The sequence below is a fragment of the Osmerus mordax genome, chromosome 10 (genome assembly GCF_038355195.1).
Source record: "Osmerus mordax isolate fOsmMor3 chromosome 10, fOsmMor3.pri, whole genome shotgun sequence".
In the NCBI taxonomy this organism is placed as follows: domain Eukaryota; kingdom Metazoa; phylum Chordata; class Actinopteri; order Osmeriformes; family Osmeridae; genus Osmerus; species Osmerus mordax.
In genome coordinates, this window is record NC_090059.1 from 1,714,403 (window position 1) to 1,729,383 (window position 14,981).

Sequence of the window (14,981 nt, forward strand, 5' to 3'; positions counted from 1 at the left end):
TTACATGTACTGTTTAGCTGAAATATGAATTGTAAAAACTTACAGCAATGGGGGTCAAAGGATTCTGTTTGTCTTGTTGGTCACGGCAACCCTGCCCCCGACACAAGTGGTTCTTAATACGGACCAATCACAGCCAAGGGTTATCCGTAAAATGACGGACTGACGGACGGATAGTCAGGAAAATCAGGAGGTGCACATAGAGCTCTCCGAGGGGCTCAGAGAGGGCGTTCCACGTCAGAGAGGGCGTTCCCTGTGTCCATTTCTGTGAAAACGGAGTAGTATAAATCGGCCTTTACACAAGATGTCTCACAATCACATAAAAAAGCACCATGCCTTCCGCCAAATAACAATTTAATTGATTACAAAATGGATACAATTTTTGCCGCCCTTTAGAAGCAATACTGGGATTCACCTTGACTTTGTAATTAAACTTTTCTGTCTTAAGTTGCTTGCTCTTTTGGGTTTGTGTCCCTATGTATGCTGCTGTGAGAATGGAAAAAATATACAAACCTTTATGTTTAGGGGTTGAATGTCCAGACAATAGACGAGACCAAATAAGAGCCATGTTAACAGAAAACGAACAAGTATTCAAAGTAAACACCTTCCAAACAGCCAAACAAGGAGGTCACAAGGCTAGGAGATTTGGGCTGCTTGGCACACTGCCTGATGATGGGAATGTAAACACAGCAGGTTTGAAGCAGGTTGAACTTAGTAGCTGGTCTCCATGAGAGTTGGAACGAGTCTTCCAGGAGGACCGTGACCACAAACACACTTCAGAATCCCCCATTTACATTTATTCATTTCATTTAGCAGACGCTTTTATCCAAAGCGTCTATCCAAACCATGAGTGGTTCAGGACAGATTGCTGGGCTGGAAGTCACCAACAATGAACCTAGATTTATATTCGATTGGAAACCTGTGAGAACATCTGAAAACAGCAGTAGGGGTAAAGTAGTCTTCAAATCTGGGACAGTTTGCACAAGAAGAGTAGGCCAAACTGACACTACTAAATTCAAATACTGTGGTGTGACAGTTCTCCATGTGGAGTCAGGTGGCTGAGCGGTTAGGGAAGCGGGCTAGTAATCAAAAGGTTGCCAGTTCGATTCCCGGCCGTGCAAAATGACGTAGTGTCCTTGGGTAAGGCACTTCACCCTACTTGCCTCAGGGGGTATGTCCCTGTACTTACTGTAAGTCGCTCTGGATAAGAGCGTCTGCTAAATGACAAAATTTACTCCTGGAACGATGAGTTCAGCCTTTCTGAGTTAACCTTCTGTCTCTTAGGTCCTTTGTTGGGTGTAAAAGCTTGTCAAAGGGATCCAACACCACAGAATGGTGGTGTTGTCTTTCCTATAAAAGGATGAAAGGCCTCAATAGTGCTTGATTATCAATAGACTGATGGTGAGGATGGTGAGGAGGAAGATGGTGATGATGATGAGCATGTTTGATGCTGTTTTTTCAAAAGGAAGCTGAAGCACATCTGAGGTTCCTATTTATGGTGTCTGTCAGTGATCTGTGCTTCACAGGAGAAAGGATGGGAGGTTGACACAAATATGAAAAGGTTGAGGAGAGAAAAGGAACTGTGTATCTTACATCAGGTTATGGACGTTTCAAGCAAATGAAAATGAGAGAGCGAGTGTGGAAAAACAAGTAATTTTTTTCCAAGGTAATGTTTATGTCTGTGTGGACATGCACATGTGTGTGGCTGGCAGTGACTCATGGCTGTTTGCTGGGGGATCATTAGACAGTACTGTATGCAGATGTGGTGCCATGGGACTGATGCTGGTCGACACCAGGACGCACTGAGAGAAAGTTCCCTCCCCCAGGGGAGAATCTCCACAACAGTGAACAACCAGTGAACACTCACTGTGTGCACACAGTGGCAGAACCAGAAACATAGAAGTCTATACACTAGCAAATATTATGCTGTTTCTGTGTGGATTCATTTTTATATGATTCCAACCCAAAAGTGTTGCTTGTGGCTTGATTTCATTGTGACTCATTTTGTAATATCAAGATATTTAATAAGCCCAGACTCTGATAGAATCTGTGTGTGATGCAATGAGCTAAACTGATCCAACTGAAAGCCCAATGATCCATGAGTGTGTGTATCTAGGTCAGGCTGTGTCCACACACAACCTGTTTCTCCCTCTCACTCCCTTGCTCGGCCACACAGTCCAGAAATCACACCCAGAATTCCACAAACCAGGTCACCAACAGCCCACAGTGGGAATTTATTTCCCAAAACTCGCTAAACATCTCAGTCAAAAACCATAGAGATGATGTCAAGCAAGTCTTCACAAACGATCACAGAATGACCCATTTTAATCTGACATTTACAGTGGTACAGACACAGACCATCATTTGAAATATAGAGTTCATTTCCAATGGCTCAGAGATTGCTTTGGGATTGGTCAAGGAAGCTGATAAAAGATCATCAGTTGGTAACACTTCATAATAAGTCAACGCTTTTTGGCATTTACAAAGTGTTAACTAATAGTTAGTTAATCCTTTATGAAACATTTTGAAACATTAACAATACATTATTAAATAGTTAATAAGCTTATTATTAAACACTATGTTGATCCTTAATAAACACTGTTTAAAATTATGGATTTTATTCATAATACAATTCATAAGGTGTTTGATAACTGCATTATCATACTTTATAGACAGCTTGTTAATATAGTTGCAAACCAGTAGTTTAAAAGGTGTTAGTGGTACATGAGCTGGTATAGAAAGCATTAGCCAATGGTGAACAAACCATTTACATTACCTTTACAAAGCATGAGTAAATAACTAACAACATAGGTATTTACTTATGTCTTTAATCCATGTACGCCAAGTCGAACACATTATGTACACTAATACTTAGCAGATATCTTAACAACTATTTTATAAAGACTTACTAATGATGCTACTTCTGATTAGTAATGCAAGTTATAAAGCATTTACTAACTGTTAGTTAAGGCTTTTGCGTGACCTAATCTAAAGTGTGAACTATCTATGCCTTATCAAACATTTATAAGTTATTTATGAAGGTATTCTTGTCCATACTCGAACCTCACATTCACAAAGGCTGAACATATGTTTCTCAAAAGGAAACAGACACAACACAATGTGATACACAAAATTACTATTTTATTGAAGTAAGGACAGTCATGTGTCTTACTACTAGTACTTAGCTCTACTAACCGAGAGTGACAGCGGTCGATACGTTAAAACCTCAGTTTGATATTTCCCGGCATGACCGAACGGTCGAGGTTAGTAAGTTGTTTATTATATGGCATTTTTAGCTCTTTTAATTTAAAACATGTCGTTTTGTTCAGCTCTAACTAGCTACTCAAGTCTTCTCACGGTGTGTTTCAGGTGTTAGCACCTACAGTAGCAACCAATCTGAAATCTGAGCAACCAAACCTAGCAATCTGCCTAGAGCTTGTCGTTTATCTCTCTGTGTTCACACTTTTCTGCTCTTTTAGAAAGTTAAGAATTTCCTTGTCGCTGTTGATGTCTTATTGTCATCTATAGTAAAACTCCTCGATCTCGCTCATTTTGAAGATGACATCATCGGAGGGCAATAAGAATACGTATCAGACCACGACCGGCGATGAGGTCAATATGCGGCTGGCATGACTACCCATTAGCCAATCATAATGCTCGTACTGTTGTTGCAATTGAACCAATATGCTGTTCTTATTGGTCCAGAAGACGTTCTCAAAAGAGTTGTTGATATGTTGCCTTGAAAATGTAGTGACGTCACCAGTACAAGTGCAGCTGATTGCTCTGACAAGATGGCGTCTGCTCCAGATTCGCCGTGTCTGATTTGGGATCTTCCCATGTATTGTTGTAGTATATAAGAAACCAAATGTTTACTCTTCGACAGATCAGCAAACACTTTGTCTCCTCAATTTGTTTAAACGATTTTAACAAATCTCTGCTTTCAAAGGCGTTTGCAGACCTGTCGAGGAGTAAACATTTGTACATTTTTGGAAAATAAAATACAGCTTTGGGTAACCAACTTTTATACCAATTCTACTGTATTGCTTCTTAATGGAAATAAAATACTATTTTATTACCCAGGTAAATAAATTAACAGCTATTTCTTCTAAAAACAAAAACACAAAATCTATATAGTCTTTCTATGAATGTTTAATAAGGCATAGATAGTTCACACTTTAGATTAGGTCACGCAAAAGCCTTAACTAACAGTTAGTATATACTAACTGCTAGGTTTGGTTGCTCAGATTTCAGATTGGTTGCTACTGTAGGTGCTAACACCTGAAACACACCGTGAGAAGACTTGAGTAGCTAGTTAGAGCTGAACAAAACGACATGTTTTAAATTAAAAGAGCTAAAAATGCCATATAATAAACAACTTACTAACCTCGACCGTTCGGTCATGCCGGGAAATATCAAACTGAGGTTTTAACGTATCGACCGCTGTCACTCTCGGTTAGTAGAGCTAAGTACTAGTAGTAAGACACATGACTGTCCTTACTTCAATAAAATAGTAATTTTGTGTATCACATTGTGTTGTGTCTGTTTCCTTTTGAGAAACGTATGTTCAGCCTTTGTGAATGTGAGGTTCGAGTATGGACAAGAATACCTTCATAAATAACTTATAAATGTTTGATAAGGCATAGATAGTTCACACTTTAGATTAGGTCACGCAAAAGCCTTAACTAACAGTTAGTAAATGCTTTATAACTTGCATTACTAATCAGAAGTTGCATCATTAGTAAGTCTTTATAAAATAGTTGTTAAGATATCTGCTAAGTATTAGTGTACATAATGTATTCGACTTGGCGTACATGAATTAAAGACATAAGTAAATATGTTGTTAGTTATTTACTCATGCTTTGTAAAGGTAATGTAAATGGTTTGTTCACCATTTGCTAATGCTTTCTTTACCAGATCATGTACCACTAACACCTTTTAAACTACTGGTTTGCAACTATATTAACAAGCTGTCTATAAAGTATGATAATGCAGTTATCAAACACCTTATGAATTGTATTATGAATAAAATCCATAATCTTTAACAGTGTTTATTAATGATTAACATAGTGTTTAATAATAATCTTGTTAACTATTTAATAATGTATTGTTAATGTTTCAAAATGTTTTATAAAGGATTAACTAACTATTAGTTAACACTTTGTAAATTCCAAAAAGCGTTGACTTATTATAAAGTGTTACCCATCAGGGTAAAAATATGAATGATCAGTAAGGAAGGGGAGATGGCTATTGTCAGCCATCAATTAATTACTAACCAGTCGAAATATCATAGCGGTTGTTGATTAAAGATCAGAAGCAAAATAAACAGATAAGAAGAAGAAAAAGATGAAGAAAAACCCGGATAAGGATGTGTTCAATAATCTACCTACATCTCCACTGTAATCTACTCATTTCAGTTACTGTAATCTACCACCCAAATCACTGTAATCTCCCCGCCCCAGTAAATATCATATATCTACATCTCCACTGCAATCTATTCATTTCAGTTACTGTAATCTACCACCCAAATCACTGTAATCTACCCACCTCAGTTGCTATAATCTACCACTCAAATCACTATAAACTACCCACCTCAGTCACTGTAATCTACCTATCCCAGTTACTATAATCTACCCAACCCAGTCACTATAATCTACACACCCCAGTCATTATAATATACCCACCAAATTTATTTGAATGTCCTTTTGAGGCTTCTCACAAATCTTATTTGACCACATGGAACTGTTTTTAGTTTTGAATGTTTGTGTTCTTGTCTGTAAGTACCCTACCCAGGTATAGTGAAACATGAATAACTTGGCCCATTTTCCTTTGTTTCAGAGAGTTTTACAGTTAGGTAGTGGTTAGTGGTTAGAGATGCCATGATTTGGATCTGGAGTGAATAGTCGGGCCCCACTAGGATTGAAAAACAAGTGTTTGTGTGTGTGTGCGCACGTGTGTGACCCTCCTCCAGACTGCCATCTCTCTGGAGTGGGACATCTACTCCACTGAGCCCACAGAGGGACTTAGGAGTGTGTGAGCTGTAACCATCTCCACCATATCCTGTCACATCACCACCCCTGCACTAGGGCAGCTAATTACGTCTGTGTGTGTGTCACACTTCAAAGATCCGGGGAGAGGGAGAGTAAAGAGAGGGAGAGCAGTGACACTCGTGCGGGTGTGTAGAGCAGAGCAGCTTGTGTCCTCTGGGGCCTCAGCTTTAGGGCGGAGGGAGATGAAGCTCACTGAATTGTGGGAAACCGAACAGAAGAGAGACAGAGAGACATGTCCCCAACTATCTTGATCAGTGGGTACTATTTCTGTTTGCTCACACTTTGAACCAGTCAGGAACCAGTGAACGCTTTGTTGCTCCTTCTGATTGGGAAGGTAGGAGGAGTCTCAGTTTGTTTTCAGGTTGCTGAGTGAGTGAGGCAAGCTACTGAACATAGAAAGGTCCAGTGTCTTACCTGAAGGCAACTCTTCACACCAAGGCTACGTTAACTTTTCAGCTGCTTTAATAACTTTTACATTTAAATGTATTCAACAAGTAAATCTTGATGTGGGGGAGGTTGGCTCTTCAGGAGGTTGGATAAGTGGATGCTAACATTGTCTTTCTGTACCAAAACAAATCACTTTTCAAATGCCTCTTAAACATTCACTTAAAGTGAAAAGCCTGAAAAGTGTTCCATCAATGTTCATAGCAAATGTATGCCCTTGTGAGATTATTTGTGAGTGTGTAGCTTACTCCTATGGGAAGGAGTAAGTGACAGGATAGGAAAGGCAGAAAGAGAATTAAAGGGATTGAGAAAGGGAGAGAGAGAGACAAAATGAAAAAGACTGAGACAGATAATCAACACAACACAGTCAGAGGGGAAGAAGGGGGTAGGGTATAGAAACTGCAAATGTGGACTACGGTCTGTGTGGACTCAACCTACGGTCTCGGTCAACAAACGTTTTAACAAATCGCAGCGACAAAGCATTTGCAGACTTATCCAAAGTCCATATATGGTTTCTTATATACTACAACAATACGTGGGAAAATCCCAAATCAAACACGACAAATCTGGAGCAGACCCCATGTTGTCATGGTCAATCTCTACATCTCCAAGGCAACCGCTTGTTGCTAGGTCCGTAAAATATGTTTTCAGACATCTGCGAAGGTTCAGCAGTCTGCAAACGTTTTTTCGGACTTCTGAGAACTTCTCTGGACCAATAAGAACAGCATATTTGTCTAATTATAATAATAGTATATAAGAAACACTGATGTTTGAAACTAATTTTCCAGAGGGAAGCAAAAGACCAGATCAACCATTTGGGCCAATAGAGGAGTACTGGAAAATTCTTCCCCCGACCTCTCTGAAATGAGATGGAGCACTCTCCTGGAGAATGTGAAGTGCCAACATATTATAAAGCACACACATGGATGAATACTACATCATAAGAAACATAACACGTTATCCAAAAATGAATAAATAAAATAAAGACAACATTTTACATTGAATGGTAGACGAATATGTGTGCATTAAGTGTTTATACATTAAAAAACACACTAAGCATTTAAAAGCTAAATATTGGAATGAGGCCTATACTTACATGCCTAAATGGGCCTATATTACCTGAAACACTATAGGACCCAAACAGCATTATAGAACACAAGAGGCAGCAAGCTTGTAAAGCTAGCAACAGTGGTAAAGAACTAATCGAGATGCTACTGGCTTGTAAAGCCCGTTCAGCAATAGTAAAGAGACAGTTCAGACCACAAAGTATCTGTCCATGCTGCTGAATGAGAGAGAAAAAGAGAATGAAAGGGATTGAGAGAGAAAAGCATGAGAGAGAAAAGAGTGAGAGAGAGAAAGAAAGACTGAAAAGGAATCGAGAGAGAGAGAAAGTGAGTTGTTGTTGTGGTGCTCTTGTGTCATGCAGGTCTCTGGAGGTGTCTAGACTCCAGACTGGGATAAAGATCCCAGAGGACCTCTCTTTTGTGACAACAACCAAAAAGGTTTACACCCCCCCCCCCTTTATTCCTTTCTGTTTCTCTTTCTCCATCTCTGATGTCCTCCTCTCCTTTCCTTCTCTCTGTCTTAGTTTTTCTGCGTTTATCTTTGCCCTTAGCCTACTTTGATTCTGGCAGGTTATTTCAAGGACACACACACACAATCACAAAAGTAAAAGGGTTAGCAGTACTTGAGCATTGATGTGTCTCCCAGTGAAGAAACCAACAGAAGAGGATCTGTGTGATGGCTGAGGTGTGGAGTATATAGTCTATATCTCCAGTAGTGTGGAGTTTATAGTCTATATCTCCTGTTGTGTGTCTATGGGCCCTATCCTGAACCCAGCGCAATTGACTTTGTCAACAACGTAAGTATCAGTCCTAGTTTGCACTAGATGCAAAGCGGACTTTTCCCTCCACAGACGCATGTCGGTAAATTAGGGAATGACCTTGCGCTCCCGGGGGCGGTTCAGCGAAAAAAGGAGGCGTGTTCCGGCGCAAACGTTCCCTGGTGCTATTTTGCAGTTTCAGAAAAACAATTCCGCCACAGACCAGGAAAAACGTACTCTAAAGTCAATGGCGCGTTATTCAGATGCTACAGTATTTTAAGGGCGCATGCTTGGCCTGTGCGCACTTCTGGTGATGCCAGGGTCTTCTTTCTGCGAAGCTACATTACATTGTTTTGATTTAATGTATGGCTGTGTTACATTTCATGTCAATGATTTAAAAAAAATCCTGAGAAATCTCTATGTATGTGAACTTGATTTGTAACAATTGTGGCAACCAAAGATAATTTGGGTGGGTTTCTTCTCCCATCCCAATCAGAATCAGAATTTGGTTTATTCGCCATCTAGCCTATGTTACACAAACACGGAATTTACTGTGGCAGGAAGGTGCAAACAGTTAACATATACAGGTCTTAAATTAAGTTAAAAAGTACAATGGTTCAACTAATTCTAAGAACTAAACAATTAAAAAATATAACAATTAAAAAATATATAGGACTATATATATAAGAATAAGAATTTGATTGAGCAGCATGAGTGGGCAACTTAGTGCAATGAGAAAACTGCTCTGCCTTCCCCATACAATGTCACTTCTCTATCTTTTACGCCCCTGACGAGAACGCCGGTCTCCTCGGCTGTAAACCGCTCCTGGCGTGTGCCTGGCAAATCCGCCGTTATAATAGCAACCCGCCATGGAACAAGAGCGCCTGCTCTTAAAGGGAATATGAGATGATGGGTTTATTACAAGTTACGCCCAAACCACATCTATGAGTAATGTAGCTACTTCAGACCAACCCATTTGAGATTTGCGTCGGACGCAAGAGTCATTTATCCTGCGGGTATTATAGCAACAGCGCCGTAGTCCCGCCCACAAAGTTACATGCATTTCACGTTTGATACTTGCGTTTCAGATCGTTAAAATAGGGCCCTGAATCTCTTGTAGTGTGGAATGTATAGTCTATTTCTCCTATAGTGTGGCGAGTATAGTCTATATCTCCTACAGTGTGGAGTGTATAGTCTATATCTCCTACAGTGTGGAGTGTATAGTCTATCTCATACAGTGTGGAGTATATAGTCTATATCTCCTACAGTGTGGAGTGTATAGTCTATATCTCCTACAGTGTGGAGTGTATAGTCTATATCTCATACAGTGTGGAGTATATAGTCTGTATCTCCTATAGTGTGGAGTGTATAGTCTATATCTCCTACAGTGTGGAGTATACAGTCTATATCTCCTATAGTGTGGAGTGTATAGTCTATATCTCCTACAGTGTGGAGTGTATAGTCTATATCTCCTACAGTGTGGAGTATATAGTCTATATCTCCTACAGTGTGGAGTGTATAGTCTATATCTCCTACAGTGTGGAGTATATAGTCTATATCTCCTATAGTGTGGAGTGTGTGTAGCAGACTTTAGCATAAGTATCTTGTTGAGTGTGAGCACTGCTGCTCCTGAATCTTAAAACCCGTACCACTTAGATGTTATAATATTATATCTGTTTTTGACCACCTCTTCTGTCCATCCCCCAACCGTGTCTCCCTCCTCCTGGTCTCTCCCCCAACCCTGTCTCCCTCCTCCTGGTCTCTCCCCCAACCCTGTCTCCCTCCTCCTGGTCTCTCCCCCAACCCTGTCTCCCTCCTCCTGGTCTCTCCTCCAACCGTGTCTCCCTCCTCCTGGTCTCTCCTCCAACCGTGTCTCCCTCCTCCTGGTCTCTCCCCCAACCCTGTCTCCCTCCTCCTGGTCTCTCCCCCAACCCTGTCTCCCTCCTCCTGGTCTCTCCCCCAACCCTGTCTCCCTCCTCCTGGTCTCTCCCCCAACCCTGTCTCCCTCCTCCTGGTCTCTCCCCCAACCCTGTCTCCCTCCTCCTGGTCTCTCCCCCAACCCTGTCTCCCTCCTCCTGGTCTCTCCCCCAACCCTGTCTCCCTCCTCCTGGTCTCTCCTCCAACCCTGTCTCCCTCCTCCTGGTCTCTCCTCCAACCCTGTCTCCCTCCTCCTGGTCTCTCCTCCAACCCTGTCTCCCTCCTCCTGGTCTCTCCCCCAACCCTGCTCCCTCCTCAGGCTGAAGGATCCACTTTCCTGCAGATGGGAGCTTCCCTGGAGCAGCAGATCACCTGCATGTTCAAGGTGCCCCCACATCTACTCTCTACCTCTTTGCATCCCTCACTTGTTGGAGTAAGTGCAGTGTTCCTGGTGTAGCTGTGGGGCAGCTGCCGTGCAGTTTAAACATGTGTGTGAATCCTGGAGGCATCTCATCCGAGATTGACTCACATTTACAGCAAGACTACAGCTACATGTATTTTAGATTTTTTATTTCTTTTTTAGATCTTTTGTCATCAAGCATCCAATTTAATGTCCAAAAGTCTTATCACAAATAAAAGAAAATACAAAATAAATTATTTGGGAAATAATGAAATGAAATGACAAAACCAACCTTGTCTCAACACTGCACTTTTCTGTTGCCGCACAAATGCAGAAGACAAACATTTTGACAATATTCATGAAAATTCTTGAGTGCCTAAGACTTTTGCACAGTACTGTGAATCAATGTGTTTCCAAACCATATTTTAAAATCACCTTTAAATACCCAAGTCTCCGGATGCAGATGACTGAACTGAAATGATGCGATGGCCAACCTGATGTGGTCCAGAGTGGGTGGCTGAAGCCAGACCCTTGTTATATTCTAGCCTCCCACACACTTCAATCCAATCTCTCACATGGGGAGACTGTTTCCCCTCGTAGATATTATCTCCCCTGCATGATTGTTGGGTATTCATATATGCAATCATCTCGACTAGAGTTATTTTGACATAGATTAATTATCAGGAACAGTCTGTGTCACAGGGAAGGTCAGGTTAATAGTTTAAGGTAGAGTTTTGCTACATGACCACAACTGGAGAGTTCCATACCTATTCAAATTTGATAGAATCCCTGTTGCATGGGAGGTCCAGTAGGCTCTCACATAGAGCCCTTGTGTAGGACACGGTCAAGTCACTGCTACGCTGAAACATGTTGCCTGTGGCGACATTTAAATTGACCACTTTGCTCATTATAATCATCACAAGCACATGAGTTCATCAGAATAATCCCCTTGACATTAAACTATTATCAAGTTTTAGCACACTTTCACTTTCAATGTGATCAGTGTCATGGTGTTCTTCTGTTGAAGGTGATGGAAGAGTACGACTGGGGCCAGTTTGTGGTGATCACCAGCCTGTTGCCGGGATACGACACCTTTGTGGATTATGTACGCTCCTACACGGACACTTCCTACTTCCTGTGGGAGTTGCAGGACGTCCTGACCCTGGAGATGTCTGTAGGTGCCAACGACCTGCGGACCAAGCGCATGCTCCAGCAGGTAGCCTGCATTCTGTATCACATGTCTGGCTACTCAAACTCACATGTTTATTGCCTTCTTGTTACCATAAATGTAAAAAGGGTCTAATTTCATGGTTAACCAATAAATTGTTCAGCTTTGAATGATCCGGGTAGCCCACTCTTATCATACCACTTACCTCTCTTGTTTGGTTATCATTATCAAAAGCTATGAGTAAGTTTATGGCTCTGATGGTTTGAGGTTCAGGCTATGGGTATGTACTCCCTATGGTTGTGAAGGTTTGAGGTTCATCAGTGTTCCCCCTGGGATGGAGTTGTAGCAGCCGAGGCTTTGTACTAATGTTGTTGGTGTGCTTCCATGTGCTCCAGGCCACGCCTGCAGGTTTCTACATGCCTGCTTGTGTTCTGCTATTTGTTGCTTCCTCATCAGATTGTGTTGCTGTAGCACCTTAGCCTGGCTCTGCCCTCCTACGTTCTTCGTCTCAATTTTCATTTAGTTTCTGTACTGCGTCTGGGCTTTAGGTATATTAGTCAGATGTCTCCGGTAAACTTTTTACCGGTCCAATCAGCGAACAGAGGGAGTGGCTGAGAACAATGACGTTGATGTCGTGCGCTAGTTTGAGTTGTAGTTCCGTAATGGCGGCGGAGAAAGATGCGAGCGAAGCCATTCGGTCCGTTGTGGCAACGCTGCAGAATATCCAGAAGTTAAAGCCGGAGCAAGAACAATCTTTGATCCCCACGGGGTTTGTTTGATTTTCCAGCTAGCTCCGTTAGTGGTGAAGGAGTTGGCTAAGGCGAACGCTAGCGATTGGTTATGGCAGATCCAGAGTGGCTCTGGGCAGATCCAATAGTTTTAAACTTTTAAACAACAGAGTACCCGCCTTCAAGGAAGTTAACGCTTACCAATGGAGCAAGCCCAGATTCTCTGTACAAATGAAATGTACAATAGTCTGGTTAGGACCAGGCTAGTAGCACCTAGCTCTAACCCTGCAATCTTAACATTAAAGCTCAATACCTGGTGGTAGTATGTTCAGATGGGTAGCAAAACATTATAGAGCACCGGCACCAGAAAGGCTCCTGAGGCCTAAGCAGGGGGGCGTGAGTGAAGGGCAGAGAGCAGAGTGTGGTCTGTAGTATCTGTAGTATCACCATACCCTGGTATGGGCATATAAACAGCTCATGATGATGCTCGTTAGAGATAACATTTTTATTTTTGAAGAACAGATATGAACATTGGAAGGTTCTTAATAGGTTCATGGTAGCAGGTGGTCTCTCATGATGAGCGCTGCTGTTACGATCTTAACTGTGACTTCTCTGATTGGATCCCGCTTCAGGATTATGGGTAATGTAATCCTTTACTGGTTGTTTTGGGAAAGTAAAAGTTTTTTTTTTTTTTTTTTTTTTTTTTACGTTGAAATGACATGAGCATATAAAATCCAATAACAATCTCACCCACCCTCAATCCTCTAGCCAGATGGAGGCCTGTACATTATTGCAAAAGTTACACTATTACTATGGAATAAAAACTGCACTGTGACAAAAGGCAAGACGTGTTTTTATATTTAATGCTATTTTAATGTTTACTGTGAGTTTTAGCCAAGCTGAAATCAAACCTACTCCCTTAATTGGGTGTGCTCAAGCCTTCGGCGAAAGCCTTTGTGGTGAAAAGTGAAGCTAACGGTGGCTAATTTGTTAGCCACAGTCACTGACGTTACTAACGTCACGAAAACACGCGTGACTACCTGTAGCAGAACATTCGTTTCACATCTGTTAACTTGGGGGATAGCTAGGCTAACTATAGCTTTACTGCAAGGCAGCTGCAGGAACGCCACAAGCAAAGAGGCCAGGGTGATAACTATTTACTCATTTTACTTTGTGATGTGAAACACAATTATGAAATGTAATGTACAATATTAGCTGATATTATTAAGGAAGTAGGCCCACATCTACTTTTGGAAACGGTAGTCTACTATTTCACTGAAGCATTAGCATCATGACATTAGCCTCTGTTGCCCGGGCAACACATACTACAGTGGTCTATGATGCATCTGTTTTCAATCTTTAAAATAAACATTCCTCACAAATACATTTTCGTTGTAGGATTTATTATGACATTACATTACAAGTAAACGATTTGTGGGTGAAATTATCATTACCTGTGGTTTCAAACCAGTGTTGCTCACTGCAATGCTGTAGCTTACGCGAGACACTACAAAAACATCTACACGGCTGTAAGAAGTCAAACGGCGACAGAACATGTTCGGCACTCCCCTTACTTAATCAAAAGTCTATCTAACTACTAACCTCAACTTCAGTGCCACAGCCTAAACGTTGCCAATCTGTTCATGAAAATAATTAATTTCAGCCTAAACCGTACAACGGAACGTTAAATCCAATTCAACCAACGCAATCGCTACCAAGACGAACACAGCAGTAGTCTACTAGTACTGTACCGTAGTAGTACAATTTACCGGGGCAGCTTCTCCACACAGGGCTATATCGCATTTTGCGTTGTTACTGACAATGATCGCTACCAGTGAGCTTTTTATGAATGAGCGATTTTCCACTAAATAAATGTCAAGCTTATTTACGTTTTGGGGGGCATATTTTCAGTTAGCAGATGGGACTGTCTGAATCGCGATTCCATCTTCTACTGCCGGGTAACGTCGTAGAATAATCTTCAAAGGGGGTTCTTTATTAATGAATGAATGCAATGAGTAGGCTACATGCCTGAAAATATCACGAGAAGGGAAAAACTTAAAATGACGTTTAAGTCATAGAGATTAGGTCCATTTTTACACCGGTCTGCCAAATTTGTTCGTTTTGATTCAACGATGAGGCTGCCTCTTGCAGGGGAAATGAGAAGACATCTATTTCATTCTACACTTCACTCGTATTTTCAGTTGTAAATGAGCAGCAAAAAAAAATTCCTTTAAATCTATTTAATCTTTATAAATAATAAGTATGCATTTTCATATAAAATATACAGAAATCAGTTGTAAAAATTTCATTCAAAAACGGACCCCTGTGCAACCGACGCAAGCAAGCACACCCTACAATTTCCCCAGAAATTGTACGCTCTCTAGTTGCTTTTGTATCATTGTTATCTCTTAGTCTGTGGACTGCATTCTTTAATGGTGGAGTTTTGTACACATTTTGT

At 41.2% G+C, this 14,981-nt stretch overlaps 1 protein-coding gene across 1 annotated transcript in view; it reads left to right on the top strand.

The window, feature by feature from the left end:
• Positions 1-14,981, top strand: part of LOC136950962 (glutamate receptor ionotropic, NMDA 2C-like) — a 48,520-nt gene that overhangs the window by 3,740 nt on the left and 29,799 nt on the right. Inside the window, exons 3-4 of the mRNA XM_067245497.1 lie at positions 10,547-10,612; positions 11,655-11,843. Coding sequence (XP_067101598.1) covers positions 10,547-10,612; positions 11,655-11,843 — 255 coding nt within the window. The remainder of the gene's footprint in view (positions 1-10,546; positions 10,613-11,654; positions 11,844-14,981) is intronic.